This window comes from Seriola dumerili, unplaced genomic scaffold (genome assembly GCF_002260705.1).
Source record: "Seriola dumerili isolate Sdu_G_001 unplaced genomic scaffold, Sdu_1.0 BDQW01000002.1, whole genome shotgun sequence".
Lineage (NCBI taxonomy): Eukaryota > Metazoa > Chordata > Actinopteri > Carangiformes > Carangidae > Seriola > Seriola dumerili.
This window is the reverse complement of record NW_019174257.1, coordinates 12163399-12191378: the sequence shown is the minus strand read 5'-3', so window position 1 is coordinate 12191378 and position 27980 is coordinate 12163399. Positions and strand designations below refer to the sequence as shown.

Sequence of the window (27980 nt, the reverse complement as noted above, 5' to 3'; positions counted from 1 at the left end):
GAGACAAAGCTGGCTTGTTCAGCTCGGGTTAAGACCAGAGGAGGAGGAGGAAGGGTAGAAAGGGAAAAGAAAAGAGGGAGCAGGGCAGCAAAAGGCATGAAAGGAGTGGACAAAGGGAGAGGGAGTGGGGAGGAAGGATGGAAAAGGGGAGGAGAAAGAGAGAAGGGGGGTGGGTTCAGTTTCCATCTCTCACCACAGGAAATGTTTGTGTGGTTTAAATGCAAGCTGGAGTCTCTTGCAAGCAGCTTGTGAGTACAGAGAGTGTAAACAGCATGGCCAGCCGGTGAGTAAAACACTCCGTCTTCTCAAAAAGGTTCTTGCATGTTTTAGGATCGAAACTTATTTTTGAACCGACCTTTCACTGCTTTAATTTATTGGTTCTGAGGAATGAAATAAGAGGAAGCAGCTTGCAGATGCCAATCAGTGACGCTTGTTGTTTTACTGTAAGACACAAAGTTTTAATGAGTCATCTCTGTACTTTTTTTTCCACTGCAAATGGAAAAAAATGGAGTTTCAACATGAAATTGCAGGAAAGGCTAGTGATGAAGCAATGAGAAACTGCTTTGCTCTGGAAAAAGAATTTTGGTAAAATAACTTGGAAAAAGTTTCAATTGTATTCTGTCCAACATTAAGGAGATGCAAACCAGCTGTGGTGTTTTCACTGGTGTAGTTTTTCAAGGCTAATGTCAAAATAAGCCTTTGACCGGATGCAAAACTCCCATTGGTTTGTAATCATCATCTAGAGCAGTGTTTGGCATTTTACCCTGGTAGGTAGACAGGCAGGTTTTAAAACCAGTTCTCTGACTCAATTTAGTTGCAGAATTGTTCTTTTAATTCAGTTTTTTTTTTATTTCCCTTTTCAGTGTGGAGCATCCTGCTGCAGGCTACAGGAAGATCTTTGAGACAGTGGAGGAGCTGAGTGAACCCATACCTGCAGAGATTACTGGTAGGAAAGAGCAACCAAGAGCCAACAGGAACAAACAATAAAATACTTACAAATAATTATGTATATATTTGTGTTTGTTTTTATATTGCCTTATTTTTTATTTTTATTTTATGCTCATATTTCTTTGTTCACATTCTCTAATTCTTCTTTTGTTTCAACACATCACTGTCTGTTTTGCTCAACTGTAAACACACAGTTTGTAACAATTTTGCCGCTAGGGGTCTCTCAATCAAAGCAATAACAACAAACAATAAAAACAGGCGGTGTTGGGTGATGTCATGAAAAAGCCTGGGAGGTTTTTTACCAGCAACCAAATTATCCGCAGAGGTCTTCTCCTCTCCAAAGCAAATAGACCCAGTGACAAGAAACAACAAATAAAGCAGAGACTGCTTACCTTTGTTTCTGTGACAACTTGTGATCCAGATGTTCAGGAGGTTTTTACCGGCAGCCAAATTACCAACAGAGGTGCCCTCCTCTCCACAACAAATGCAGCAAAATGTGGCTTGAAACTGGATAAAAAGTCAATTTTGAGCTTCTGGCAGGCCACTACAACGCTGATGCAAAAAAAAAAAAAAAACACTATTTTCTCTATAGATTTGAGAATTGCTGTAAATATTTGAGATTATGTAAGTACACAACTCAAAAAATATACAACATAGGTATAGTCATTTTTAGACATTTTAACAGGGAAAAGTTACATATTACAACTGCAATTCCTGCACAAGTAGTGGAACACTATGTTCTTGTCTCCTTCCCAGTCTGAGACACCCCCAAATAAAGGTTTTTCTAGTCTTGTATTCAGCAGAATCAGCACCAGGTCTTCATAGCTTGATGTTGAGCTTTTATTTTTCATAAAACAAGTTTTTAGAACCTGCTCGCATGATCATGATTATTATTCGCATTACTATGATGTGTTAAGAGAGTTAATCTTATTACCAAATATATTCTAGTACTAAAATGAAATGTAAATGATGATCAATTTTGATGACTGTCTGCTGCCCATTTGTTGTTTGGATCAGAAAACTGCCTGCTTTGTTTGAGCCATTAGTCGCTGTGTGTGTGTGTGTGTGTGTGTGTGTGTGTGTGTGTGTGTGTGTGCAGGTGTTTTACCATCATGGCTGGGCGGCAGTCTTCTCAGGATGGGTCCAGGTCTTTTCGAGGTGGGGGATGAACCTTTCTACCACCTGTTTGACGGACAGGCTCTGATGCACAAGTTTGACCTGAAGAACGGGCAGGTGACTTACTACAGGAAGTAAGAATCCTACTTATTACCTTACAAAATCTTTAAAAATGCTTGTTTCATTGGTGCTGTCCTGAGGTGATAACTTTACATTTCCCAGTCGTTATCTCTCCTTTTCTTTTGTCACTTTCTGTGAAGCACTTAAACTGCTGTTTTGAAAAGTTCTCCATGAATTAAGTTTACTTGTGAAGTAGCTTTTAACATTAAGCTTTTTATAATCTGGATCAAGGTGTGGGCCCAGGAATTTTTAAGGGATATGTTAACATTGTCATGAGGTACGGAAGCCCTGAGCGGCAAGTCAAAGTCAATAAATATATCAGGATTCAAACCCCAGGGTGAAAGTCCTATGTTTAACCCAGCAGACCTAGCAGAAAGACTTTGCAGCCAGAGTGCAAAGAGAAATTAAAAACTACCTGTAAAAAAAAAAAACTAAACAGGAATGCTTTTAGTCGTATTTAGACAAGGGCTACATCCACATTACTACCATTTTAGTTGTAAAACGCATCTCTTTTGCTACATTTAAGTCTGGTGTCCACACTTTTCAAGCGCCTAAAACGGAGACTTTTGGAAACACTGCTGGAACCGTTTTATTTTGAAAACTCCGGAGTTGCATTTTAATCTGGACTGATAGAACCCGAGACCTTTGGAAACGATGACGTACACACCCACGCTCACCTCCTGATCGGGTCTTATCAGCCTCGACTACTAGTGGCGAATGCAACATGGATAGCGAATTACAATTGTTACTGACCTTGCCGTCTTTGCTCGCCACTGTTGTAGAGGTAAATTATGCATTTTAACGCTACAACTGCCTTTGCTGTTCCTATTTCCCTGTCCCCTATTTGCTGCAACTAACCAACTGCAGAGTAGACAGTCTACCTCGTGTATACACCAACACGTGCATGCCCAGTGTACGTGAACGGTAGTGTATGTACTGAATGCATTTTCAGGTGTGATTGTACGAATGCAGATTGTTTCCGACACGGAGCTGGACACAGAAGTTGTTAGTGTGGATGTAGCCGGGGTGTACTTCAGCCTCTTGTGGCCAAAATGAGTATTACAAAAAACAAACAGAAAATATAACTCACTTGCCCCCACTTTCCCTAATATAGGACATTTGTAAATATTTTCAGCATTTTCTCTTCACTTGACGAAAGAAACAGTCAGACATACCCCTTGTTTATCATGTTTATTATTTTGATGCAGATCCAAACACACACGCAGAGTTTTTAGATTTTTTTTTTTTAGGACATCTGATTTTTGTTAGTGCAGAGAGGTATGCAGTTCTGTGGAGCCAAGGAAAAGAGCTGTCAGCTAATTCGTCCAAACTGGAGAGAGAAAACCAAAACAAAAAGTCTGACCACAGAAGTCCTTGTTTGAACTCCTCTTGGAGCCAAGAAGTCTTTTTATACTGAGCAGAATCAGTGTTGTGCTTCACAAATTCCCCATCTTTACAATGAAATGAATGCATATAAAAGATTTGTATGTGGCCTAATGGTTGTCTGTGTGTGATCTTTGAGCTCAGGTTTATCAGGACAGACGCATATGTTCGTGCTATGACTGAAAACAGAGTGGTCATCTCTGAGTTTGGCACAGTAGCCTACCCAGACCCCTGCAAAAACATCTTCTCCAGGTAACCCCCGCCCCTTGACTCCATATGACCAAACAGGAAGTTTCCAGCTGAGTTTTTCATTCATCATATACTGTAGGTGCTATGCTTAATGTATAATCATGGAAACAATGGAGTTCTGCGTTGGGAGTATTTCTTGGCTGGATGCAGTTATGCCCCTAAATCCACAAATTGTAGTTTTCATATGTTTGGTTTTTGTACAAATTAAACAAATAAGATGTAATGTGTTCATTAATGAGCTGTTGAGGTGCTCGTAGGCAGATTTTTTTTAAACATTTGGACAGAGCCAGGCTAAACGGTGCCCTCTGCTTCCAGTCTTTATGCTAAGCTAAGCTAACTATCTCTTAGCTCTGGCTTCATATTTAACTGGTAGATACTCCAACAGTGGTGGATGAAGTGGTGGAGTATTTTTACAGTGGTAGATTATCTCTTTAAAAATACAAATACTACTGTAAAAATACAAATACTACTGTAGAAATACTCCATTACAAGAAAAGGTCCTGCATTGAAAGTGTTACTTAAGTAAAAGTAAAAGTTGCAAATGAAAAATAGTGAATTATATTATTAGGTTGTTATTACTGTATTAATGTGTGAATCAATAATTAAAAATAATTTTTCTGTGAATAGTAGAAATGATGATGTTATTACAGTATTATTATACTGTGTTATTATTACTCCGCTTTGCTCATAGTAAATTGTTTTCCTTGCACTTGTGTCTGTTTAGATTCTTCACTTACTTCAAAGGCATCGAAGTGACTGATAACTGTTTAGTGAACATCTATCCAATCGGTGAGGATTTCTACGCCGTCACAGAGACCAATTACATCACCAAGGTTGATCCTGATTCGCTGGAGACGTTATCGAAGGTGAGAGCTGACCGGTTTACTTTTTTAATTTTTCCAAATAGTGACATTTTGCTATTGAAGTACCTTTTAGTTTGTTTTTTCCTTCCTTAATCTTCTTGTTGAGGTCTTGCTTCACTGGGGTTGTATTAGATGGATGGGTGGGTTTCTTTAATTTTTTTAAAATATTTTTTTCTAAATGGTGAAAATTATGAATAAAATTGGCAAACAAATGTGTTACATGCAACATTTTAACTCATATTACATATTAACATTTCAGTTCATATATAATATATATGAGACCACTAAAATATACCTTGTTTCCAGTAATATTTATGTCTTTATCTTTATAATAACAAATGATGATGCCATTTAAAGATGGTTTATACATCATTGATACATTATGAGTGAGGCTCTTCACCAGACTGATTCTTTCTCCCAGTCATTCTCTATCTTGTCTTTGTGTGTTAACACCAGGTGGACCTGTGCAAGTACCTCTCAGTGAATGGGGTGACTGCCCACCCCCACACTGACACAGATGGTACCATCTATAACATCGGTAACTGTTTTGGCAAGAACATGAGTCTGGCTTATAACATTGTCAAGATACCACCCGCTCAGAAAGGTGAGTTTGGCTCAGAAGTCACACTGTGACTGACTGAATGTCAGAGAGTGATATTTACCGTGTTTCATTTGAAGGTTTGATCCATAAGAAGAACCAAAAACCATCTCGTGTAGTTTTACATCTCCTCTCTCAGGCTCTCTTAAGCTCCAACAACAGGTCGGTGAGCCAGTCAGAAGAGAGGAGGCTCTGAGCCTCTCTTCTGATTGGCTGAGTGCTCTCTGAGCAATCTAATAAAAGTATAGCAGATTTCAGGTGAACACTCAGAGAACCAAATCCTGTAAGGTTGGATGGTGGGTCCAGGTGGGCGGTGCTCGGGGCACGGTGGGAGAGTGGTGACTGCTTTGTTGTGACATCACAAAGTTACAGAAGTCCTAATGGATGGATGGATAACTGATAAAAAAGACAGAAAAAGGGAAACAGAAAGAAAAAAACAGATGAAAAATGAAATAAAAAGAGAAGGAGAAATATAGAGACAAAGAGGAGCAAAAACAGAGTGCTGTGTGTATAAAGAGGGGAAAAATAGAAATTCAGAGAAAGAAGCACAGAAGAAAAGAAAGAATAAAAGAAAAAATAATAGATAAAAAAAAGAAGAGACAATAAAGAAAGGAAGAAGAGAAAGAAAAGAAAATGAAAAAAGAAAGAAAAATTGATAGGTGAATAGATGAAAAGGAAGAGGCTAATAAGAGACATAAAGACCAGTCTGCTGATGAAGATTGTGTGATACCATCAAAAGCTCCAGAACAGAGACTAAATGGACTTCACATGAGATTGTTTTAGATTTGAAATACTTGACTGAACCACACAAGGGTCTGTGACTCTGTGTATCTCCATGTGCTTCCAGACAACTCAGATCCCTTAGAGAAATCACAGGTCGTGGCTCAGCTGCCCAGCAGTGAGAGGTTAAAGCCCTCCTACATGCACAGGTACCGAGTTATCTCACGAATACACCGAACCAGCTGTGACGCTTTACATCGATATAAACGGTTTCTTTTTCTATGTTTATGTTTATGTTTCTGTCTCTATGCCTGCTTGTCTGTCTGTAGTTTCGGTATGACAGACAACTACTTTGTGTTTGTGGAGCAGCCGGTGAAGATCAACCTGCTCAAGTTCCTGTCGGCTTGGAGCATCACAGGAGCCACATACATGGACTGCTTTGAATCCAACGACAGCATGGGGGTAGGCAGGGGGCGGGGACACAGCGGTGGTGCGGGGGTCAAAAAGAAACAAAAGAAAAACCACAAACTGAGACCAGATCAGCACAAAGAGACACATAGTGACCACAAAGACAAAGGAAGAAACATAAAACTAGACTTATGTATGTGTCTGACTGATTACATATGACTGCCTTTACATTTCTGTTTCATGTGCCGTGTATGTGTCTGTGTGTGTAGACATGGTTCCACCTGGCCACTAAAGACCCCGCAGGTTATTTGAGCAGCCACAAGTTCAGAACATCAGCTTTCAACCTCTTCCACCACATCAACGCCTACGAGGACGAGGGATTCATTGTTGTCGACCTCTGCACGTGGAAAGGGCGAGTATGTCCCTTTGTTTGTGTGTGTGTGTGTGTGTGTGTGTGTGTGTGTGTGTTTAATCATCCTGATCTCTCTCTCTCTCACTGCAGTCATGACTTTGTGTATAACTACCTGTACCTGGCCAACCTGAGGGAGGAGTGGGAGGAGGTGAAGAAAGCAGCGATGAAAGCTCCTCAACCCGAGGTCAGACGATACGTACTGCCGCTGGATATACACAGAGTGAGTACACACACACGCACACACACACACACACACACACACCCACACATACACACACACACACACACACACACACACACACACACCAAGTTTCACATATCAAGTCTCTTCATACAGAGGCTCTGGCCCCTCGGCCTGTTCAGTATTGCATACATGGGTCCAGCTCACATGAATTGATATAAATGTCAGTAACTTCAAGTCCTTAATAAATAATTTTAGGGCTTATTCTTTGTTTTCCATCACTCGTCATCTAAATGACAAATTAACAAACATAAAACGGCTGTATTAATAGTTCCTACAGATAATGCTCTAACAAGGGCATTTGAAGAGTAAAAAAATAAAAGATGCCAGTCAATATTTTTCTGGTCTCAAACTGCTAGGTGCAGAATAATAAAATACTAAAAGACTGAGGCTAAAGCTTCACAAATTAGTTCCATGTGATTTAGTACCAATCGGCTGATTGTGACGGCTCTGTTGGAAAACCACAGGCATCTCTTTGGTTGTAGATCAGCTCATCCTGGATGATTTTTTTTTAAACTTTTTGAATAAACTGCACTTTTTTTAGACTCCCATATAACATACAAGAGTGTGTATTCGTGTCTTATTGTGTGTATGCAGGAGGAGCAGGGGAAGAATCTGGTATCTCTGTCCTACACTACAGCTACTGCTGTTCTTCACAGTGATGGCACCATCTGGCTCGAACCTGAAGTCCTCCTTTCTGGACCAAGACAGGGTGAGACACATACTGTACACCCAGCTGCAACCTCCGGGGGTGCAGGCAACCCTGTGACAGACTGGCCACTTGTCCAGGGTGTACTCAGCCCTCGCTCAATGTCAGCTGGGATTGGCTGCAGCCCCCCCCCCCCTAAAAGGATCAACTGTATGGCTAATGAATGAATGGATGTTAGTATAGATTGATGGGCATTTTATCCATTTAAAATTAGATCCACAACACAGTAAAATGTGCAAAAAGCGAAGGGATCTGAATACTTTCTGAAGGGCACACGGTTTACTATATCACCAGTATATGATTCTTTATATTCTTATATGTATGTCTTTCTCTCTTTTTTCATTGTATTGATGCCTCTCTCTCTCTCTTCTCTCTCAGCCTTTGAGTTTCCACAGATTAATTACTCTCAGTGTCGTGGGAAGAAGTATTCCTTCACCTACGGTCTGGGACTCAACCACTTCATCCCTGACAGGGTAGGAGCGCTTTTATCATCCACAGAAGAAGACAAAGACAAGTTAACTGGCTCCCCAGCACACATGCGACAGCGTAAATGCTGCTGTTAATTCCAGCTGTTGGTTGTTTGTTGTTGAATTGCTGTAGATAGTCAAGCTGAACGTGCAGACCAAAGAGACCTGGGTGTGGCAGGAGGAAGAGTGTTACCCGTCAGAGCCGCTGTTTGTTCCCACACCTGGCGCTACAGAGGAGGACGACGGTAGGACGCACCACACATTCTCACGTCTTAGCATATAGATTCACACAATTTCACACTGCTCAGAATTACACCTGCATTAATACATAATCTTGAGACCCTGTTTTAAAGAAGGGCCTTGAGTTAAAATGTAGTTTAGTTCACCTGTGGGTTAATTTAACCCTCAGCTTAATCTGTACCTGATCACATTCCAACTTAAAGGGGCACTAGAGTGATTCACAATAGTATTTTACTTCCATAAACCCCTGGGGATTTGCCAGACAGTTTAAATAAAGGATGATTCAAACTGAAGCATTAGAGGCCATAATATCCTGACTTTTAGTACATACTATGCTCTAATAGGAAACCTGTGTAATGCAACTTTAAACCTAAATCAAACTCCCTTAATATTAAGTTGACTTTACCTAACATTGACGATGTCTGTGGTGAAAAACACCCATATTCGACCCCCTCTGTCAGGTGTGCTGCTGAGTATCGTGGTGAAGCCGGGTGCAGAGAGACCAGGCTTCCTGCTGGTGCTGGATGCCATGAAACTGACTGAGCTGGCCAGGGCGGCGGTCAACACCATCATCCCTGTGACCTTGCATGGCATGTATAAACCGTGAACTCGGCACTCGACCTCACCCGACCAAGACATATCATAAAGTACCTGAGTCCTTTCAATTAGAAATTGACTCCAAAAAGTAGTTTTTTTTCTGCTTAAGCTGCTTCTTGAGTAAAATGACTTAAATGGCTCTGATCTACATCTAAACCAACCATGACTCTGGTGATTATAAAGGTCCCATATTGTATAAAGGGAGATGTCCATCTCTTTTTTGATTGTAAAGCAGGTCTAGGTTCTATATTAATACTGTGAAAGTACCAAAGTGTTCAGTTCTTATGGATCAAAGCTTCAAATAAATCAGTGGAAAAGTATAAAATATGGGACCTTTAAACTCCTCAAGAAATGATTTACCAAGACAAATTCAAACATTAGTGGTATGAAAATGATTTACAAATGATTACATTTTGGGGACATACAGTACTTGGTACATTCACACATAAGAACAGCATACAACCATGTGTTAATAATGTTATTTCTATTTTTCCTTGAGCTCAAACTTGTTTCTGAGCTAGCAGTCTGTCTGTCTATTGATTATAATGTAATGATGACAATAAATAAAGACAGCTGACCACTGTGTCTTGCAGCTGGTGGAGAAAAACAGTGCATGTGTACCCATAAATGAACCAAGGCAGGGCAAGTCAAAGAGTTTACAAAAACAACCACAAAACATTGTATTTCATAATTAAAATGACATCTGCAGAAACATCCTTCTAAAGCAAGAGCCACAATTAAAAACAAACACTTGTTTTGCAATTTAAAAATGTATTTATATTTTTTAAATCTTCTTTTATACAAAAAAAACTACATTACAATGATTACTTTACATTTGTAATTACAGAGCATGAGTTCTTACATATGATATATTTTTGACAAAGATTTCTACAAGCTTTCGGACAGCAGATTTGAATTTTTTTGTCACGTCATAAGTTAAAAAAACTGAACTGAACCAGGTTAAGGCTGAAACAGGTCGTATGTAATACACAGATGACAACTTTCAACGTTCATCTACAGTACTTGTTGCAATTTATCAAAATAAATCAAACAATAAGTAATACTGATACTGAGAACCCTTCACATGTATTGTAGTGTTGAGTGGATTTCTGCTTGTTGAGGTGTGGTGCACCTTCATGTACCTGAGACATGATGTGAAGGTGAGACTGAAGGCCAAAACCTGATGAGGCACTTTTGCTGAATTAACCAAGACTCAAAAAACTCAGTAGCCTACAAAACTGTGAGATCTACTATGGTTATAGAAAAAACTGTCAGTAAACTGCAAAGAAACTCTTTCAGTCAAATTGTTCTGATTGTTCCTGATGTTCCCAGAAAACTAGGAGTGGTGACTTTTGTAGAAAAGTTAGTGCATATGGGGTATACATAGGCACTTGTGTGGAAATACAAGTCTTGTGTGCAAATGTGTAAAAGCAGCCACAGTGTTGATCATCTGGTATAAACTGTTCCCAGTCCAATAGAGTAGACACTTAAAGAAAACAAATCAATATTTGTTGGAGGATGTTTGATCCAGTAGTCACCTGCCCAAATATGACATTAAAGGACTGGCAATGAGGTAATCTCTGTATCAACTGTAGATATTTCTATGTAGTGTGCAAACACACACATTGGTATTCAGCATGTACAACCATTTCCATCCAGATTTCTGTAATTTTAAGGTGTGAAGATTCTCTTCAAGGTCAACTATAATTTCTCTTTTATCACTTTTACAATAATGCTCATCGTCACCTATAATTTCCATTCATACAGAATACAGGCCAGAGCTTGCTGTGACATCTCTTAGTGGCCGATGGGCAACAGCAGCCAGACTGAATGAAAAACATTAGTTAAATCTTAGTGATTGACACATTGTTTGTAGTGTCCATTGGTATCTCTACATACGTAGAAGTGCTGATTGCAGTTTTTCTGTGGAGAGCTGATACTGCTGCTGTTTGATGATGTCCAGGCAGTCACTGAGAACCTGCAGACAGAAACGGATTAATATAAATACAACATAAAAGGAAAAGAAAAGGTTCAGTTGAAATCAAATATGTGACTGCTGTGTTTATTTTACCTTCCTGGTGTCCTGAGGCAAAATGACTCCATCGTCCCACAGTCTGCCAGAGGAGAAGAAAGCTGAGCTCTCTTCTTTTAATCTCCTATTAAACTTGTCCTCCTGCTCCCTCTTCTTCTGCTCTTCCTCCTGCTCATTGTCATGGGGAAGCAGAGAGCCAGCGTGACCTGGGGCCGCCATCGACACTCTGGCATTGGGCCACAGGAACAGGAAATTGGGGTCAAAGGCCCGTCCACACTAGAGAAGGAAACAAGATTCAAATTGTTAAATTTAAATGTATGTGACAGTACAGTGAAGGGACAGGAAATTGAGGGACAAAGAGATGGGGAGTGACATGCAGCAAAGGGTCCGGCCAGCCGTCGAACCGGGGGCTCGCTGCTCAGAGCACCTGCGCTCACGTGGCATGCACTCTGACCACTATTGGTTATCGGGTCGCCCAACTATTATTATTCTCACTATAACAATCAACAGTATGTACAGCTGTTCCTGGTCTCTCTCGCTTCTCTTCTGTTAAATTATTGGTTACTGAGACTCTCACCATGGTGTAGCTGTCGGCACCGTGGCAACCACCAATCACCACAGTGATTTTGGGGACGGAGGCGCACGCAACTGCTGAGAGCATTGAACCCTGAGCCTTCAAACGGTTACTGTTCATCTCTGCCTAGAGGAGAGAGACACACACAGAGTAGACGACACAGAAACTTTAGCAGTTACTTTAAAAGTCAGTTTGACCAATATTATGTTTTTACATCAGATCCATATTCTTAGGAGAAAAACATGCACACACAGAATAGATGATTATTGTAAAATCAACATAATGAAATGTTGTATTTGTACTTAATAAACTGTTTTCTATCAGTGTACTGCTGCCTTTCTCGCATGCCTTCTGCGTACGCTACATTATGAAGCACTTTTCATACCATTATTTTACTAGATTTCACTACATTATCAGACCTAAACAGCCTTGAACGTGTTTCGCTGTCAGTGAATACCTGTGTTATGGAGAGTGTTAGTGCCGCTGTGGGTGCCGTGTTCTGGAGGAAGAGGAGTGGGATGTCTCTCTGGTCACACAACTGGACAAAATGACTTCCTTTCAGCGCCGCCTGGTATGACAGCTCGCCGTTGTTGGCCACTATTCCCACCAGGGTGCTAATGCAGCACATGAAGAGATGAAAAAACACAATATATACCAGATCAGGACCATGCATACACCTATATACTCAGACTACTTACATACTGTACTTAGATCATGTGGCATATAATAACAGCTAGAGTCATGATGCTGTGGCTTGCGCTGTTAGTGTCAGAAGATGGAAGTAGTAGTAGTACAATTGTAATGGTTTAAAAGTGACTCATCAATGGTGTGAACAATCAGAGGCCCCGACTGCTGCCTGAAGCTTCTGCTTGAGCCTCAACTGTGTGTACATGCATGTGTATTGTGACTGTAATCCGACTATCGTGCATTATTCAGAACTGCGAGATGGCTGCATGAACACACCCACAGCAAAAAGTGTTTTCTCAGTCACTTCACAACAATTCAATTCACTCTTTTTAAATGTGATATTCAACTCTGTTTCTAATATTTGCGTCCAGGAAGGCTGGAAAGAAGTATTAATACTAACACAAGACACAATCAATAAAGCAGTAAAAACACATAAAAAAACACATCACTTCAGTCAAGCACATGAGTTTGTTCCTACAAATTACAAGTCTAACAAGGCAGTTAGTTATTGGCAGAGGGACGGAATGATATTTGTTTTGGTCCTCTGTTGGCGTCTGCTGATCTGATTAGGTAGCTCCTAATCTCAAGAGGGTGAGGGGTCACTGTATGTAGGGAGGGGGGATAAACAACAGTGTGTGTGTATATCTCACTGACTGATAAATAAATCACTAATGCAATATCAGTACAGATGTTCACCAATCCATTTGGATTGTTTGTTTTTTGTTTGCTGAAAATGTTTCCTAAAGCACATATGTATGTGTGTGTGTGTATGTGTGTTTATGTATGTGTGTGTGTGTGTGTGTGTAACTTTTACCTGTGTATCTTTGCAAAACCAGTGACCAGTGTGGTTCCATAACGAGCTTTAAACTCCTGGAAGCGGCTCCCGTCCGTCAGCCGACTGATGACCTGGACAGACAGACAGACAGAAGCAACCGTGTTATTAAAACTGAATCATGAGACAGTGATGTGATGGCCATGAGGCTGCATTTACTACTCATGCTAACGACTCAGTTTACAGAGCAAACAGCTTAGTGTATTTTGTGTTTGTGCATTTTTGTACCATTTTAACATCCAGACTGTAGTTATAACTCTGTGGAGCGAGACCGAGAAGCTCCTCTGAACTGTACAGTGGCTCCTCCTCTGCTTTCCTTTTCCTCGTCCTCTCCTCATCCTCCTCTTCCTCGGGCAGTTGGAAATTGAGGGTGGAAATGATGTTTCTGGTGTAACTGTACGCCTCCTCTTCTTCCCAGGCAAAATGATCCACGCAGCCACTCACTCTGAAACCGGTAGATAAATCAACTTGATGATGTAACTTTATTCATATTCAACTTATTTTGACCTCCAAAGACAATGATCTCATTTTGACATCCTTTAGCAAGACTTATCTGCCTCTCATGGGGGTAAGTTTGATTTATGGACCTACTCAGCATGAAGCCTGGCTCCTCCTAGGTCCTCTGGTGTCACCTCTTCTCCTGTGGCGGCCTTGACAAGTGGCGGTCCTCCCAGGAATATCGTCCCTATCCGGTGCACCATCACTGCCTCTTCTGCCATGGTGGGGATGTAAGCTCCACCCGCCGTGCATGACCCGCACACCACTGACACCTTTGGAATCATGAATTGTTTTTATGTAGTCATTGAAATTTGAAAGAGAGTGATTTTAAAATAACAAGAGATGCCATTTTATCAAATTCTAATGTCTCTTTTCTGTCTGGACGTCCCATTTTAAGACTGACACTTTTACATTTAAAATTTTTAATTCGAAGTTCTTCACAGACTTTGCGTCAATCATACATTAATTTACTTTTACATTTGTATTTAAAACTCAGATAATTAGGACATCTGATGCTGCTAAAACTGCACAACAGAAGGAACCTTAAACCTGAAAATCCCAAGAACAAATGAACTAGAAACATTGCACACATTACACTTCCTTTGAATATATTGTATATACTGTATGCTGAATCAGTTGTGTATATATTGTTAGTTGATATTATTATTTGTACTCACTGTAATCTAATGGCCAAGGAATAGTAGTTGAAGCATGCCTGGGCTTCTTCTAATTCTTTACCTGTGGGATCTTCATGGCAGACATGATGGCTTCGTTATAGAACGTCCTCCCTCCCTGGTTCTTATCCGGGAAGATCTCTGACTGGATGTTTATACACAAGCAGGGAATCACGAATTAAAACAGCAGTGAAAATGATTCAACTAACATTCATTTCCTGAAAACATGAGGGTGTGTGGGTTTCACCTGCAGTGGTAGGAAAGCTCCTCCAGAGTCGACCAGGTAAACACAAGGCAGGCGGTTTTGAATCGCCACATCTTGCGCTCGTAGTTGCTTCTTCACTGTGATTGGATACGCCGTGCCACCTTTCACTGTGGCATCGTTGGCAATGAACACGCACCATAGACCATTGATCCTGCCGATGCCTGGTATTGGACACACATACAAACACATATAGTGCAAAGGGTTGTAAGCTATGTGTGTTTAACTTAGATCGTCATAAGGTGGGAAATAAATTACTGTCTGAAATACAAGAAGTACATAGAGTAAAGTGAGCAAATTGGAGGCAGTTGACTGGAGTCAGATTATACAGGCTGTAATGGACTGCAGTTAGTGGGTTCTCACCAGTCAGGCAGCCAGCTGAAGGGATGTCCCCGTACGGTAGACCCAGACCTGCGAATGGTGACAGCTCCAGGAAGTCCTCATCATCCAGCAGGAGACGCAGACGATCCCTGACCAGCAACTTCCTGTTTCTCTTTGTGTGTCTCGCGATGCCGCTCTCCCCTCCACCTTTCCTCACCTTCTCACTGAACTCTATGAACCTTACAGAGAAAGACCGACATAATGAAAGGCATGAATTCACATAATAAATAATACAGTGGGGGATGAAGGGGGGGGTGGGGGGCAGCTGACAGAACCTACTTCTTATGGCAGGCGTAGCTATTTCGGAGGTTAGCTTCATACACATGTTGGTGGATGGGCTGGAGGGGCTGCTCCAGGACTGGGAAGGCACTGCGCAGAGATCTCCTCTTCTCAGCTGCAGAGCTCATACAGCGGACTGAGCACTGCCAACGCTGCTCAGTCAACCTGTCACACAAGATTCACACATGAAAAGTGTGTTCACAACATGATAAGGAAAACAAAACTCAGAGTTTGTGAGTTTGAGACAGTTTGTGTGACTGTGAATACCTCAACTCTTTGAAATAGCTTTCAGCTTTATGCAATTCTTTATGCAACAATTCTTGATTCTACAAGCTTCTACAATTATCATAAGTCAAAGTAACTCAAACACACACCTCCAATCCTTTCAGTGATTGGCCTCCAGATGTTATTGGCCGTGGGGTTCAAATACTTTTTCCAGGCTACAGTGTGAATGTTTGAATGATGTTTTCAATTTGGACAAGAAAAATATTGTGATTTCTGTATTATTAGTTAAAATAAATAGATGTTTGTTCATAATTGTAACTTGGATGAAGCTCTGACCATATTTTAAGATGTGGGTAATGCCAAAGGGTTCACTTGCTTTTTCCTGCCGCTGTAAATGTTACTTGTGTATCACATAATTGTTTCAATCCCCTACAGAAAGTCACAGCATATCATCTACTGTAAGTAGATTATCATTTGGTTTATGGTCCAGGAGTCACCTGTGATGTCTCTCTTCTGCTGTGTTTCTCAACATCCATGATGGTGACTGGGTGTAGGGAGGCACCAGGGCGGGACATACCCTTCCTCCACTACACACACTCCTTTTAGAGACAGAGAGAGAGAGAGAGAGAGAGAGTACAGTAATAATAATCTAATAGATTAATAGTATAACCTTCATAGACATGGGCACTGAGTACTTCTATTTATTACTTAGGTACATTTTGCGGATTGATACACTGTTATAAAGCACTTAAAATTATCTACACCACTGCAACTACAGCACTAAAGTGTTTCTTACACATGAATATATCAGTAATAGTATTGCTCAATACAGTATAACACTCACCAGACAACTGAGTACCTTTACTTTAAATATATTTTGCTCATAATACTTCCATACTTTTACTTAAGCGAAGGATCTGAATACTTCTGAACCACTTTCCACCACTGTGCTTACTTCAAAGGAAGGAAATAACAACCTTTACTGAATTAAGTAAGTAATTAAACATCATATTCTCCACACTGCTGATCAGTTATAACTCCCTTTAGAGATCCCTGGTGGTGGGGGTCATTTTTGGACACTGCAGCAGCTGAATGGCATCAACAGCATTGGCATCTCAGCGATACCTGTCAGTACACTGAAATTCACCCAGAGACATGAATCTCTTTGTCCCTTTGAGGTCACATTCACCTACACACTTAATTAAACTGCAACTGTATATAATGGCTGCATCACTTTCTACTGAAAACTTAACTTAAAACATGTAGGATATGTTAGCTACTACTGTATATGGAGTGTCTGTACAGCGAGACTTATTTTGCTCATATTTAACTATCTAAACATATTTATTGCATTCATACAGTGACGTATATTTTGTATTAACATGTGGGCAATCTTTGAAGTTCGATAAATCGTTAGCTTACGGTTCACAATACGAAATGTTTGCCAAAGGTCAAGAGATTTAGTTCAGATAAATGTATGGATTTATGAATGGGAAAGACGTAACGCCTCTTACCTTGTCATGCAGCGGTACATGTCTGTTTATATCTGCCGAAATACAGCTAATTACACAGCTTTATCAGTTAGAAATAACCAAAAGAGAACTAGGCTACTCCATTGTCGTCCAGTAACCCCAAAACAAATTCTTCTTCTTCCGTACTATGTTTAGTGGCAGTTTGCGAGCTGTATTACGTACTACTGCACTCTACTGGAGTTGAGGGTGAAGTGCAGATTGGTGGTCAAATAAAAAATAACAGCAAAAACATCTCAAATTTGAGCTACCTGTACAGTACATGAGTATTTCCACACTTTATAATCCACTACAGTTCTGAGAGACTGGGCGACTAATTGTTTCAGCTCTAATATCAAGTATAATCCTGCACTTGTCTACTGATTTGCATTTAGTGGTTCCAGTTGTAATGACGCATCTTGACCGCTGGATAGAGCTGCTCATTCACCAATTCATGAACTGGGGCCTCTGTTCAACTTTTAAAGGAATATTCTCACATTAGAAGGACATATATCGAAAAATTGTGTACATGCTGATTAAACTGAGTCGATTCTGACATTGTCATTTTGCATAACTTAACCATAACTTTACATACGTAAACTGAGAATAAACAGGTACTGAGTATTTTATGGGACAGTTAAAAATTAAATTTTAATTTTCTTTTTCACTTAATTGTGACATTTGTTTCAATTTAAGGATTTTGTTGATAAATAAGTGCATTATTATAAATTATAGTAAACTTTATGAATTTTGAATAACCTGTTATTGATACCCAATTACATATTGACATATTCTGTCTGATGCAATACTTTTCAAAGCCCAGACATTTCGTTTGACAAGAACATTAGGCTTAAAGTGGCCAGCAACCCACCAATAGACAGGATGGTCTTTATATGCACTATCCTTGTTTATGTGTTTCCCACCAGGCATAATTCTAACCAGGATATGAGGTTATCTACTTAAGTTTTTTATTTGAAATAAGTGCTGAATGGAAATAAGATTAAAAATAAGATTTTTTCTGGAGCCCAAGATATTGTGAACAATGGTTTGCATATTATCACCACCACCAAAGGGTCTTGGAGTATAAATACTTTGGAATCTGGTTGAATCAAAAACTTACATTTAAATTTCACCCTGACACACTTGTCAGCAAGCTACAACAAAAAAAAAAGACATCTGTACAGAAAGAAAGCCAATTTCCCTAATTTCAGCAGGAAGCAGTTAATTGAGGCTGTCTTCCTGTATGTCCTGGATTATGGTGATGTCATCTATAGACACGCCTCTGCCCCCACTCTCAAACCCCTTGATTCAGTTTACCACTCTGCTCCAAGATTCATTATTGGTGTCAATTATTCTACCCATCATTGCATCTTATATGAAAAGGTTGGGTGGGCATTGCAAACAGTGAGACATGACAGGCATTGGTTTCTATTTATGTAGCCTATAAAGCCCTAACTGACAATGTGCCATCATACATCACTTCCTTAATAAACTGGTCCCATATATTATTTGACCCATTCACGTGATAGGCTAATACTCAAAGTCCCACATGCAATTACTCATTTTGCGAAAACTGCATTTAGTTTTTATGCTGCACACACCTGGAACATTTTACAACACGTTAAATTAAACACAGTTGTACCTATCAGTCAATTCAAAACCGTGATCACAAACTTCTCCGCTCTTGAATGTAACTGTTTTTAACTGTTTCCTTGTTAATTGTTTTTGTGTGTATTTATTCTGTTTTAAGTGTACTCTCAACATCATTGAAAATGAGTTCACACCTTGATTAATTCTTTGAGATTTGATTTAAATAAAAGTTGAATGAATAAATGAAAATGTGGGATAGGGCACCAAATTACAGATGGGATATTGATAAACTCATATTAAGGCCTAACAACATTAATTATTGGAATTCTCTATTCTCAATTTAAAGGAATGGATGGCCAATGAAAAATTACTTTACCATATTATGCTTGCATCTTCATATCTAGGCCTTCAGTGTTTGTTTTTTTTATTCAATTTGCAGGTATATTGTAATTTTATAATTGAGTCCAAAAATGAGTAAAATTAAAATAATAGATGTTTATTGCATTTCTTGAGATTATTTGTGTTTAGCTCTCTAATACATAGGATAGAAAAAATTAATCAAAAAATAAAATAATAATGAATACTTTAATTGATAACTACAATAACAGTGTATGATTGTCTTTTTTTTTTTTTTTTTTGATTTACTACTGTTTCCAGGTGGTATGCCAGATGTTTTGTTGTAGCCTATACTCTCACATAATTGTTTTTTGTAATGCAGGGTTTTCTTTTTTACTGTTTTTGATCAATTTCATTATTACTGATCTGTCTAAGGTATGAAACCGCTTGGATGACCACTAACAATAGCAGTATTTTTAGGACCTCTGTGGTCCAGGGCCCCCGGTTTGGGCGGCCCTGTTCATTCGGGAGAAGGAGGAGGAGTGTTTGTCGGCAGACAGTCAGTCAGTCAGGAGGACCGGAGTCCCAGCGGCAGTTTCGGAGACTGTGTGGGGAAAACTGCGTCCAGTACGGGAGAACTCAGAAGGGGGAATCCGACATGAGTTGGGGAACGGAGCTCTGGGTATGTTTAAACGCTTTAAACTATGTTTTTGGCCAATTGTTTGGTTTGTTTGCTTCGTTTTCTTTGACACGGGCAACACACCGACTTTTGGGAAATCGAGTGGAAGGAAGGTGCCGTGTTACCTTTTAGCGGCTAACGTTAACGCTAGCCGGCTGGCTGCGCTGTTAGCCGGCGAGGCTAAGGCTAAAGCTAATCCGTGGTGCACCTTAACGGCTGTGACAGCGGCGGAACAATAGATGGGCAAGTCTGCAGACATACGGCCGGGGCGCACGACAGCAGGGGCAGCGGGGGGAGTCATACCGCCTTCTCCACTCGGTTACAGCCAACTTCAATCATATCTCTGCACCTGAATTGATGTTTTTGTTTGACTGGCAAGTTACGAAGTTGCATCCTGACGGCTTTTTTTGTGTGTCACACCCTGTTTCAAAGAGAAGCTGGCAGGGATTCCCGGTAACAGGGTGGAGAAACGGTGGGATCCCGGGTAGAGACCACTGTCCTGCTCGGTGTCCTTAAAATCAACCTTAACTTCACAGCTGTTTGTTTCATTAACTGATTGGCATAGCGTGTCTCTTTGTTGCTGGTTGTCCAATCTTTTGTCTTAACCTCCATGTGATCAGAGGGGGTACATGCTCATTTGAACTGAATCGGCCGATATATAATACACCTAGCCTTTCTAGCTATTTAGACTCAACGAGTAGCTAAATAAAAGTCAGACATAATAGATTATAATACTTCAGTCACTCACACATGAGCCTCAGCTGCTGCTCTTTGTCAAGCACAGTATCAGAGTGAATGAAAATTTCCCTTTGCATCAGCCCTCTACCTCAAATAGGTTATTATAATGTGGATGAAATGTTTGTTGCAGCATTGGGTTAATTTGGTGAACACATGTTTAAATATTGAATTATAGCTGACAGGATGGTGAGCTCCAGCCTCCGCTTTTTTGGGGTGTTGGCCATCACAAGCTGTTGTAACTAGAGAGGCAACCAGCAGCATCTCTCTCTCTCTCTCTCTCTCTCTCTCTCTCTGTCTCTGTCTCTGTCTCTCTCTCTCTCTCTCTGTCTCTGTGTGTGAGGAGGGAGTACTTCACCTCCCTGAGATGATACTCCTCCAGTTGACCTCAGTGGTTATCTCCAGTTTAAAATAAGCTTTTCTTTTCTTTTTTGCTTGCTCAGCCCTCAAAAAAAGAAAAAAGAGATAACTATTTGCTTATGTGTGATTCAAAAGGATTTGGAAATTGTATACACATGAATACAGATGTGATGTGTCAGGATTTATGTGTTTCTTTTTTTTTTTTTGGATTCATGTCTCCCATTCATGTTTCCCATTCAGTTTTTCTTGGTTTCTGAGCATAAAATATGAGGATAGAGTACAGTTAGCAGGGTTAGCTTGTGTTCCCAGTTAAGACAGATGGAGAGACTGGCAGAGAAATTTAGATTTACTGAATGTGTATTTTTGAGCCTATGTTATGAATGTGGACCCAGTCTGTTCCTGTATAGATGTTTCTGCTATTTGAGTCTGTGTTTTTAAACCTGTTCTCAGTCCTCAGTATGACTGTGCAATTTAATTTTTGTTTTTGAATAATCAATTAATCGTTTAAAACAGTAAGAAAAAAATGCCTACAGAGATGTACAGTTTACAATGATACCAGCAAGTCCTCCCACTTGAGAAATTGTTGCTTAAAACTCAAAGGGTTAATTGACTTCCAGAATTTTTGGTGATTAGGGGTGTGCAGAAATAACTAGAAATATATCAGAGATTTACACAATTGTTTTGAAAGCTTGGGCTTTATGTGCCCTTCACTTATTGGCACAAATATAATCATTATGTTTTTATTGTAATGTGAATCATTTTTTTGTATAACTCAATATTACATACAGATCCTTCAAAGTTTTAGGACCTAACAAAAGAAACCTTGGGAGAGAAATTCAAGTTTACATGAAATTAGCAGAAACAAAAAATACAGAGACCAGATTGAAGTTCAACAGCAGGATTTCAAAAAAAAAAAAAAAGAAGGTCCAAAACTAATCTAGTAATCCACCATTAGAAATCCAATAAAATAAGAGAGTGACATCCATAATGAAAAATGATGAAGTAAATTCAGAGTGTTACTTGCTCATTAAATGGTTTTAGCTCATCTCTGCAGCATCTTTTCGTCAGTGCTGTGGTAAAGCAAAGCTGGCTATGATCTGCTGAGTGTAGATGTTGTCTGACGGACCGTCATAATCCCCTCTGTCCACTGATGAGATTAATGTGCTGACTGTCTGATGTCAGATTACACATGATTGGCTGTCTGATGTCAGATTACAGATTATCGCCCAGAAGATAAGATGTAAAATTGTTGATTGGCCATTTCATTGTCCATATGTAATGCCAGTCGGTATACATTGTTGTCTGTCTAAATTCATATTATAAACCAACACCTGGATAATAACTCAGAATATTGGTTCCTGGCGCCTCCTAAATAAACTGTATACTATTCTACTCTAATTCCCCTAGGGCTGCAACTAATGATTATCTTCATTATTGATTAATCAAACAATAATTTTCATGATTCATCTATAATTTGTTTGGTCTGAATGTGAAAATATCACATTCACAATCACCCAGAACCAAAGTTTTTGTCTTTTAAATTCCCAACATTTTATGGATTGTGAAACCCTTAAAACTAAACCATGACTACTTGCAGCCCTTCTTATGACATAAAAGTGATTTTGTTTGTTTTATTTGAAAAATATCAAATAAAATCACAAGAATATAGCAAAGATTAGAGGCAAGTCTGAAAAAGATGTACCAAAATTTTGTGTAATAGAAATATTTCCTATCCTGTTAATGATCTTTTCAGCTCCCAGGTTACAAACCAATGGGTTAATCGATTTAATAAACTGTACTCAGCGCATTTCCAGTGTCTGGCACTCAGTACATTCAACAGCTTGGCGCCTTTGCTTTTGCTCTGTGTTTTGGCTCTAACCCAGGTCTTTTAGACATTACAAAGCAAGCAAGGAACATCCTATTACCACGCTGGCTTCCTGCCCTCCGAGATGCACACATAAAGTAGAAAGTGTTTGTCTGAATTAAAGCTCTGTCTGCTTTTTGCATGTGCGCTTAGTGCCAGGATGCTGCCATGCTGTGCTCTGGTCTGTCTGGTCGAGGTGAGTTGGAGGCCAGCAGAGCAGAGCAGAGCAGCCAAGTCTGACTGAAGGACAAGAGAGTGACAGGCGGTCGTCTCCACTGATCGGCCAGACTGAAAGACAAGGATAAGGGGATAGAAGTGGAGGAAAGAGGACAGACTTTAAACGGCTGGCTAGATTTGCGACTGTACTTTGAAGTCTGTCGGCTGTTAAATGAAAAGGAGACAGTAGAACAATTGTGGAAAGTCAGATTCAGAGCAGTGAGCAGGTTTTTACCCTCTTCCAAATCAAGGGGTTACTGGAGTTTGCTTTTCTTTCTTTCATGTGTTGTGTGGATTTAGAAAAGGCTTATTACGGTGTTCCCTCAGGTTTTCTGTTGAGGTGCTGTTGCAGTACGGGTTACCAGGGTTATTTGTGAATCATTTGATGCTTGGAAGTAAAAGGATTGTTTGTATTCTTGGCATCAGGTGGCGATCAGACTCTTGACAAGGGTGCTTGCTATCCCCACTCCTGTTTGTGATATTTATAGACAGTAGCCTGCAGTATACCAGTAGTTTACTGTAGGATAGCATCTGTGCGGCGTTAAAATGGTGTTGTGGGAATATCATCTCAGATATGTATCAAGACTTGCCAATATATTGAATGTTGAAGATTCAGTGGCGTCACCTTTGTTCTGATGTTCACAAACAGCTGATGTTGTCTGTTTCCTGTGTTTTAGTCTTTAGCCCAGTGTCTTTGTCAATAATTAGTGAATTTATATCAGTAATAAATCCTAACTTGACTTACAGTTAATCCTTCTGATATACAGATGGCTTAGCTTTTAAAGACAGGACGCAGAACACATTGACAGCTCTATGTGACTTAGGGCTGCAATAACTAGTCGATCAGTTGATCAAAAATATATTAATCGGCAACAATTTTGATAATCGATTAATTATTTGAGTCATTTTTCAAGAAAAAATGCTGAACATTTTCTGGTTTTAGCTTCTCAAATGTGAGGATTTAATGCTTTTGTTTGTCATATGTGGTCATAAACTGAATATTGTTTAGGTTTTGGACTGTTGGTCGAATAAAATTTGACTAAATCTCCATGAGCTGTTTTTTAACGACATTTCATAGACAAGACGATAAACCGATTAATTGACACACTAATCGGCATGTTAATCGGCTATGAAAATAATCATTAGTTGCAGCCGTGCTGTGATGCCTGCCAATTTTGAGTAAACGGAGCAAATTCTGAAGCTCCATTTGTTGTGTATCTGTGGCAGTGGAAGCTCTACTGAGAGAGGGTTCCTGTTGTTTAGTAGGGCAGCACTCTGGTTCTTAGCAGGTCACAGCGGGTGTGAATGAAGTCATGTTGAAGCTGAGGGTACTGGCCTGCACATGACAAGCTGTTATACCCGGTCCAGCCAAGCTTGTCAACACATTGTGTCTGTGTGTGGAAGGGGGTGTTTTTGGAGGTGTGGGTGAGAGGAGATGTTGTTCTCAGGCCTGGATGTGTGAGAATGATAGCTGATAGCCCACTTTATTTCGTTAATGTCCTGCGTGCGAGGGCGGATGTCTTTCTTAATTAACAAAATTGTGCTAACACACATCTCCCGGAGACTGGGAGGAAGATAAGATGGATAGTAAGAAAGGAGGTGTGAGAGAAGGACGGAGGAGAAGAAAGCCTATAAAGAGGAAGGGAGGGAGGAGGTTAAATGACAGGAGAGGAGGGAGACATTTTCATATGGCGGGAGGAGGTGAACTGATGGAGGCAGATGGAGTGAGAGACAAATAGAGTTTGCAGATATAATGGATTAGATGAAACTTTAATGATCCCAGTGGGGAGATTGGCTGCTGCAACAGTAACGGGATACATCAAGAGTGAACAGGCTGTCAGTCAGAGTCAGCATCTCACCTGAAACAGTAGCAAACAGTGTAGGAAATGTGATGGAAATATGGCACTTGATTAAGGTTTCAGTCTCCTCAGTGGACGTCTAAAGCAAGTGCTTCATGTACGTTTTTCATTCTGGGGAAGTTGTACTAGGTCACCCTCAAAAACACACAAACACAGAGTTGTTGCGTTCCTCCTCTTGGCGTTTTTTCAGAATCCGTCTCCACTCCTCCGATCCCCTCCCTCCCTCTCTTCCTTCCTCTCATCCTCCCATCCTCCCATCACCTCCCTCTAGATGCGACCACAGCTGTATCCACCCAGCCAGCTGTTTGGCAGTCAAGCCCCTCTTGGATTCAGACACCATCACACCTGTATGACTTTCAGATGAATGCAGTGACCCTGAATAAACCCGTTTTCCTCTGTGTCTAAATGGGTCAGCATGTGTTATCTGACCTGGCTTTTTTTGACCCCTCTCAGAATCAGTTCTTGTTGTTGGTGTGATATTGCTTTTCTTTGGTATGAAAGGGTGTCTAACTGTAGGATTACTCTTTGGTCTCTCATTTGTACAGTACCTGGAGGGTTATTTATGGTCACAGTTGGTGTCATAAAATTGAGCAAAGCTTCTGGTGGAAGTGCTGGTTCCAATTTGAGAAATAGAGTGAATGGCCTATTCTTACATATTTGACTTGTGGTAGATATCTTTGTGTTTTTAAATTTTTGTTTCGTTGTTTTTCCAAGTCATAAAGATAAAACATTATTATTATTTTATCTATTGTTGCAACATCATTATTTTTTATACTTTTTTCCAGGAAGTAAAAACTGAATCACCAGAGACAGAAAAGGCTCCAGACCTCTCAGAGTCACGACGGCTCTAGATGCAGGACTTTGGTCAGAGCTGCAGCTGCACTCAGTGTTGTGCTATCTTCCAGGAGTCAGTCTGTCAACTGTTTATTAGTCAGTTACTTTATTAGCCAGAGGATAAAAATGCAGGCTTTAGGACACGTGGAAAATTGGAAGATGTTGGGAATTTTTCTGGTGAATTTTCCCTAGATCTCCAACCCAGTCATTACACTAAACCTCTGCTGGATGGCTGGCTGGCTGCTGTCAGTCTTAGTTGCCTGCTCATGTAACATGCTCACACACAGTAGTATACTCTTTATACTGATGACTTTACCTTTTCTCAACCATGTTGATTCACTTTGACACCCAGGAGTTTGAAAAATTTTAGAAATAGGAATGTTCATAGGAATCGTGGTCAGGGTTTAAGACAATCAAAATCTTATCTACCATCAGAGATTTTGCAGTAGTGTTCACAGTGTGGTATCAAGGAGTCCATTTTATTAGGCTGTTGTGGGAAAAACTTAGAAGGCCATTATTTTCAGTCTTTTAATCAGTTTTCACAGACTGTGCACATTAAAGCTGAAAGATGTAATTGATTAACCAATTAGTCAATTGGCGGAAAATTAATCTGGAGCTATTTTGATAATTGTTTAATCCTTAGAATCATTTTTGAGCCAAAAATGCCAAAAATTCAATGGCTCTTAAATGTAAGTATTTGCTGCTTTTCTGCCTTGTACTTACTTGCGTAAATGGAATTATCTTTGTTGTTTTGCATCCAGCTGTAAGAAGATCCTGACCACTGTAGGTTTACAGTTACATTGCAACTCAGTGATAGAAAGAGAAGGGGAAATATAGGGAGAACCAGTGAACAAGCTGCCCACCTCTACATAGCGGAGTCCAATGTGCCACTCAAATTGTATTTTGAAAACCAGATTTGCACCTGGATTGTTGTATCTGTTAAATTTGAATGAGAAATTTGGAAGAAGCTGATAAATTCATAGATTTTGGAGGAACAGTACAAACATATGGGGCTATTCAATATGATAAATATTCAATATGATTCTTTACTCTCACTGGGCTAATCACTGTTGATTAAAACAAGAGTGAGATTATTGTTTTTATCATTGCTGCGAACCCTGTGGTGAATCTACAACAGTATATAGAGTTGGTGACTTGGAAACGAGATGTCCTCCAGCTGATGTCCTTCGGTTGCTGTGTACTAAACACATCAGCTGCTAAACCTGCTCACCTCTGCTGCACTGATGCTATCTGCTCTGTGGACGGACACAAGACCAAATTACTTAGCGACATACAGGCTCGAACACAAAACACCAGCTGACTTGCAGATAGACACGGGGTCAACATAAAGACCTTTACTCCAGACCAGTTCAGTTCCATGTTTAGAGATCTAGTTCTCTGTTTCTGCAGAACCATTACTTCCCTTAGCTACCAATGTTAGAGCATGGAGAATAAATCAAGCGTGAATGAATCAAGGACCTTTTTGTTCCCTGTTTGTGTGTGTGTGTCTCTTCATGTGAGAAACGACCAGTGGGTGTATGTTTGCCATGTGAAGATAAACCATTAGCCCTTCTTATCCCATTGCAGAGTTGATAATTGCAGCTCTCCCTTCCTCTCCATCCTTACGCCAATAATCTTCATCTCCTCCTCTTCATCTCCTCGACCAACCCTCCCTTTTTACCCTCAGGACTGGGCAGAATTCTCCAGCGCAGACACATTTATAAAAGGGGTTTCCCACAGGCCAAAATAAAGTGGGAATGGTTGTAAGATGGTTAAAAATGCTTAATGTCAAAGAGCCGCAAATAGACTTTGGTGATGTGGAGCTGCTGTTTGAGACTACTTTCTCTCAGGGGCCACATATGGGAAGATTTTTTTGTTTTAGTTTGAGTTAAACGGGTTGTAATAGTGGTTAGAGTGAAACTTTAAAATGAGGAAAATAGAAGAGTAAGATCACCCTTTGCGTCCATTCTTTAATTTGAGATATTTTGTAGTGAACTATTTTGGCAAAATGCTGAAATTAGACCAAGGTTTCTTAAAGGTCTTCTGACCCAAACAGTTATCTTGTGAATCTTTGTAAGGGATGGAGTTAGCATGGAGTTAGCTCCAAATAAATTATATAGAAATGATGAATTTAATTCAGTTGAGGCCAGAAGCTAATTATTGGCCAAGGAAACAGTAGTTTGGACAAAATAATGCTAACTCAAGGTCTACTTGCTAGCTTTTTCTGGAGATTTCAGCCTCATCTTGCAATCTTCATCAGCAGTTTAGAGCTGCTACTTTATTCGCTATTCTATTTGCTACTGATTATTTTGTCGATTGATTTTGCAGTTATGTGCTTATTTGTTTATTGTATAAAATAGGGAAATTGTGAAAAAATGTTCATCACAATTTCTTAGCATCGTAAGTGACATCTTTCGATTTTTTCGTTTTGTTTGACTAACAGACAAAAACCTAAAGATGCACAGTCCAGAGCTGAAACGATTA

At 40.0% G+C, this 27980-nt stretch overlaps 3 protein-coding genes across 6 annotated transcripts in view; 2 read left to right on the top strand and 1 right to left on the bottom strand.

The window, feature by feature from the left end:
• Positions 1 to 198: 198 nt before the first annotated feature.
• LOC111223483 (retinal Mueller cells isomerohydrolase-like) lies at positions 199 to 9810 on the top strand. 2 transcript variants are annotated; one of them, XM_022747687.1, is made up of 14 exons: positions 199 to 283; positions 864 to 946; positions 2048 to 2198; positions 3712 to 3819; positions 4541 to 4682; positions 5136 to 5283; positions 6125 to 6206; positions 6327 to 6459; positions 6675 to 6817; positions 6908 to 7037; positions 7656 to 7770; positions 8146 to 8240; positions 8368 to 8479; positions 8936 to 9810. In XM_022747687.1, exons 1-14 carry the CDS (start codon positions 219 to 221, stop codon positions 9079 to 9081), a joined length of 1653 nt encoding a protein of 550 aa, XP_022603408.1. In that variant the 5' UTR covers positions 199 to 218; the 3' UTR covers positions 9082 to 9810. The 2 variants fall into 2 exon arrangements, with proteins under 2 accessions (XP_022603408.1, XP_022603477.1); XM_022747756.1 differs by lacking the exon at positions 3712 to 3819.
• Positions 9811 to 9834: 24 nt separating this feature from the next.
• On the bottom strand, positions 9835 to 17134 carry LOC111223401 (methylcrotonoyl-CoA carboxylase beta chain, mitochondrial-like). Its single transcript, XM_022747569.1, has 13 exons — positions 17030 to 17134; positions 16013 to 16114; positions 15291 to 15455; positions 14994 to 15190; positions 14616 to 14794; positions 14433 to 14513; positions 13788 to 13966; positions 13425 to 13641; positions 13179 to 13270; positions 12135 to 12291; positions 11681 to 11803; positions 11143 to 11379; positions 9835 to 11049 (listed from the first exon to the last, which is right to left on the bottom strand). Exons 1-13 carry the CDS (start codon positions 17047 to 17049, stop codon positions 10963 to 10965), a joined length of 1836 nt encoding a protein of 611 aa, XP_022603290.1. The 5' UTR covers positions 17050 to 17134; the 3' UTR covers positions 9835 to 10962.
• Positions 17135 to 19532: 2398 nt separating this feature from the next.
• Positions 19533 to 27980, top strand: part of fnbp1l (formin binding protein 1 like) — a 54507-nt gene continuing 46059 nt past the window's right edge. For all 3 annotated transcript variants that reach the window (XR_002665018.1, XM_022742498.1, XM_022741338.1), the window contains exon 1: positions 19533 to 19631. Coding sequence is in view for 2 of the 3 variants with exons in the window: in XM_022742498.1 (XP_022598219.1) it covers positions 19608 to 19631 (24 nt within the window). In the remaining variant the exon portion in view is untranslated. The remainder of the gene's footprint in view (positions 19632 to 27980) is intronic.

Coding starts and splice junctions, on each gene's coding strand:
- LOC111223483 (XM_022747687.1), top strand. CDS start 219: ATGCAAGCTGGAGTCTCTTGCAAGCAGCTTGTGAGTACAGAGAGTGTA. Junction 284..863: donor GTAAACAGCATGGCCAGCCG/GTGAGTAAAACA, acceptor TTCCCTTTTCAG/TGTGGAGCATCCTGCTGCAG. Junction 7,771..8,145: donor CCTTTCTGGACCAAGACAGG/GTGAGACACATA, acceptor CTTCTCTCTCAG/CCTTTGAGTTTCCACAGATT.
- LOC111223401 (XM_022747569.1), bottom strand. CDS start 17,049: ATGTACCGCTGCATGACAAG. Junction 15,456..16,012: donor GCAGAAGAGAGACATCACAG/GTGACTCCTGGA, acceptor CTTGTGTGACAG/GTTGACTGAGCAGCGTTGGC. Junction 12,292..13,178: donor GGTTTTGCAAAGATACACAG/GTAAAAGTTACA, acceptor GTGCTGCATTAG/CACCCTGGTGGGAATAGTGG.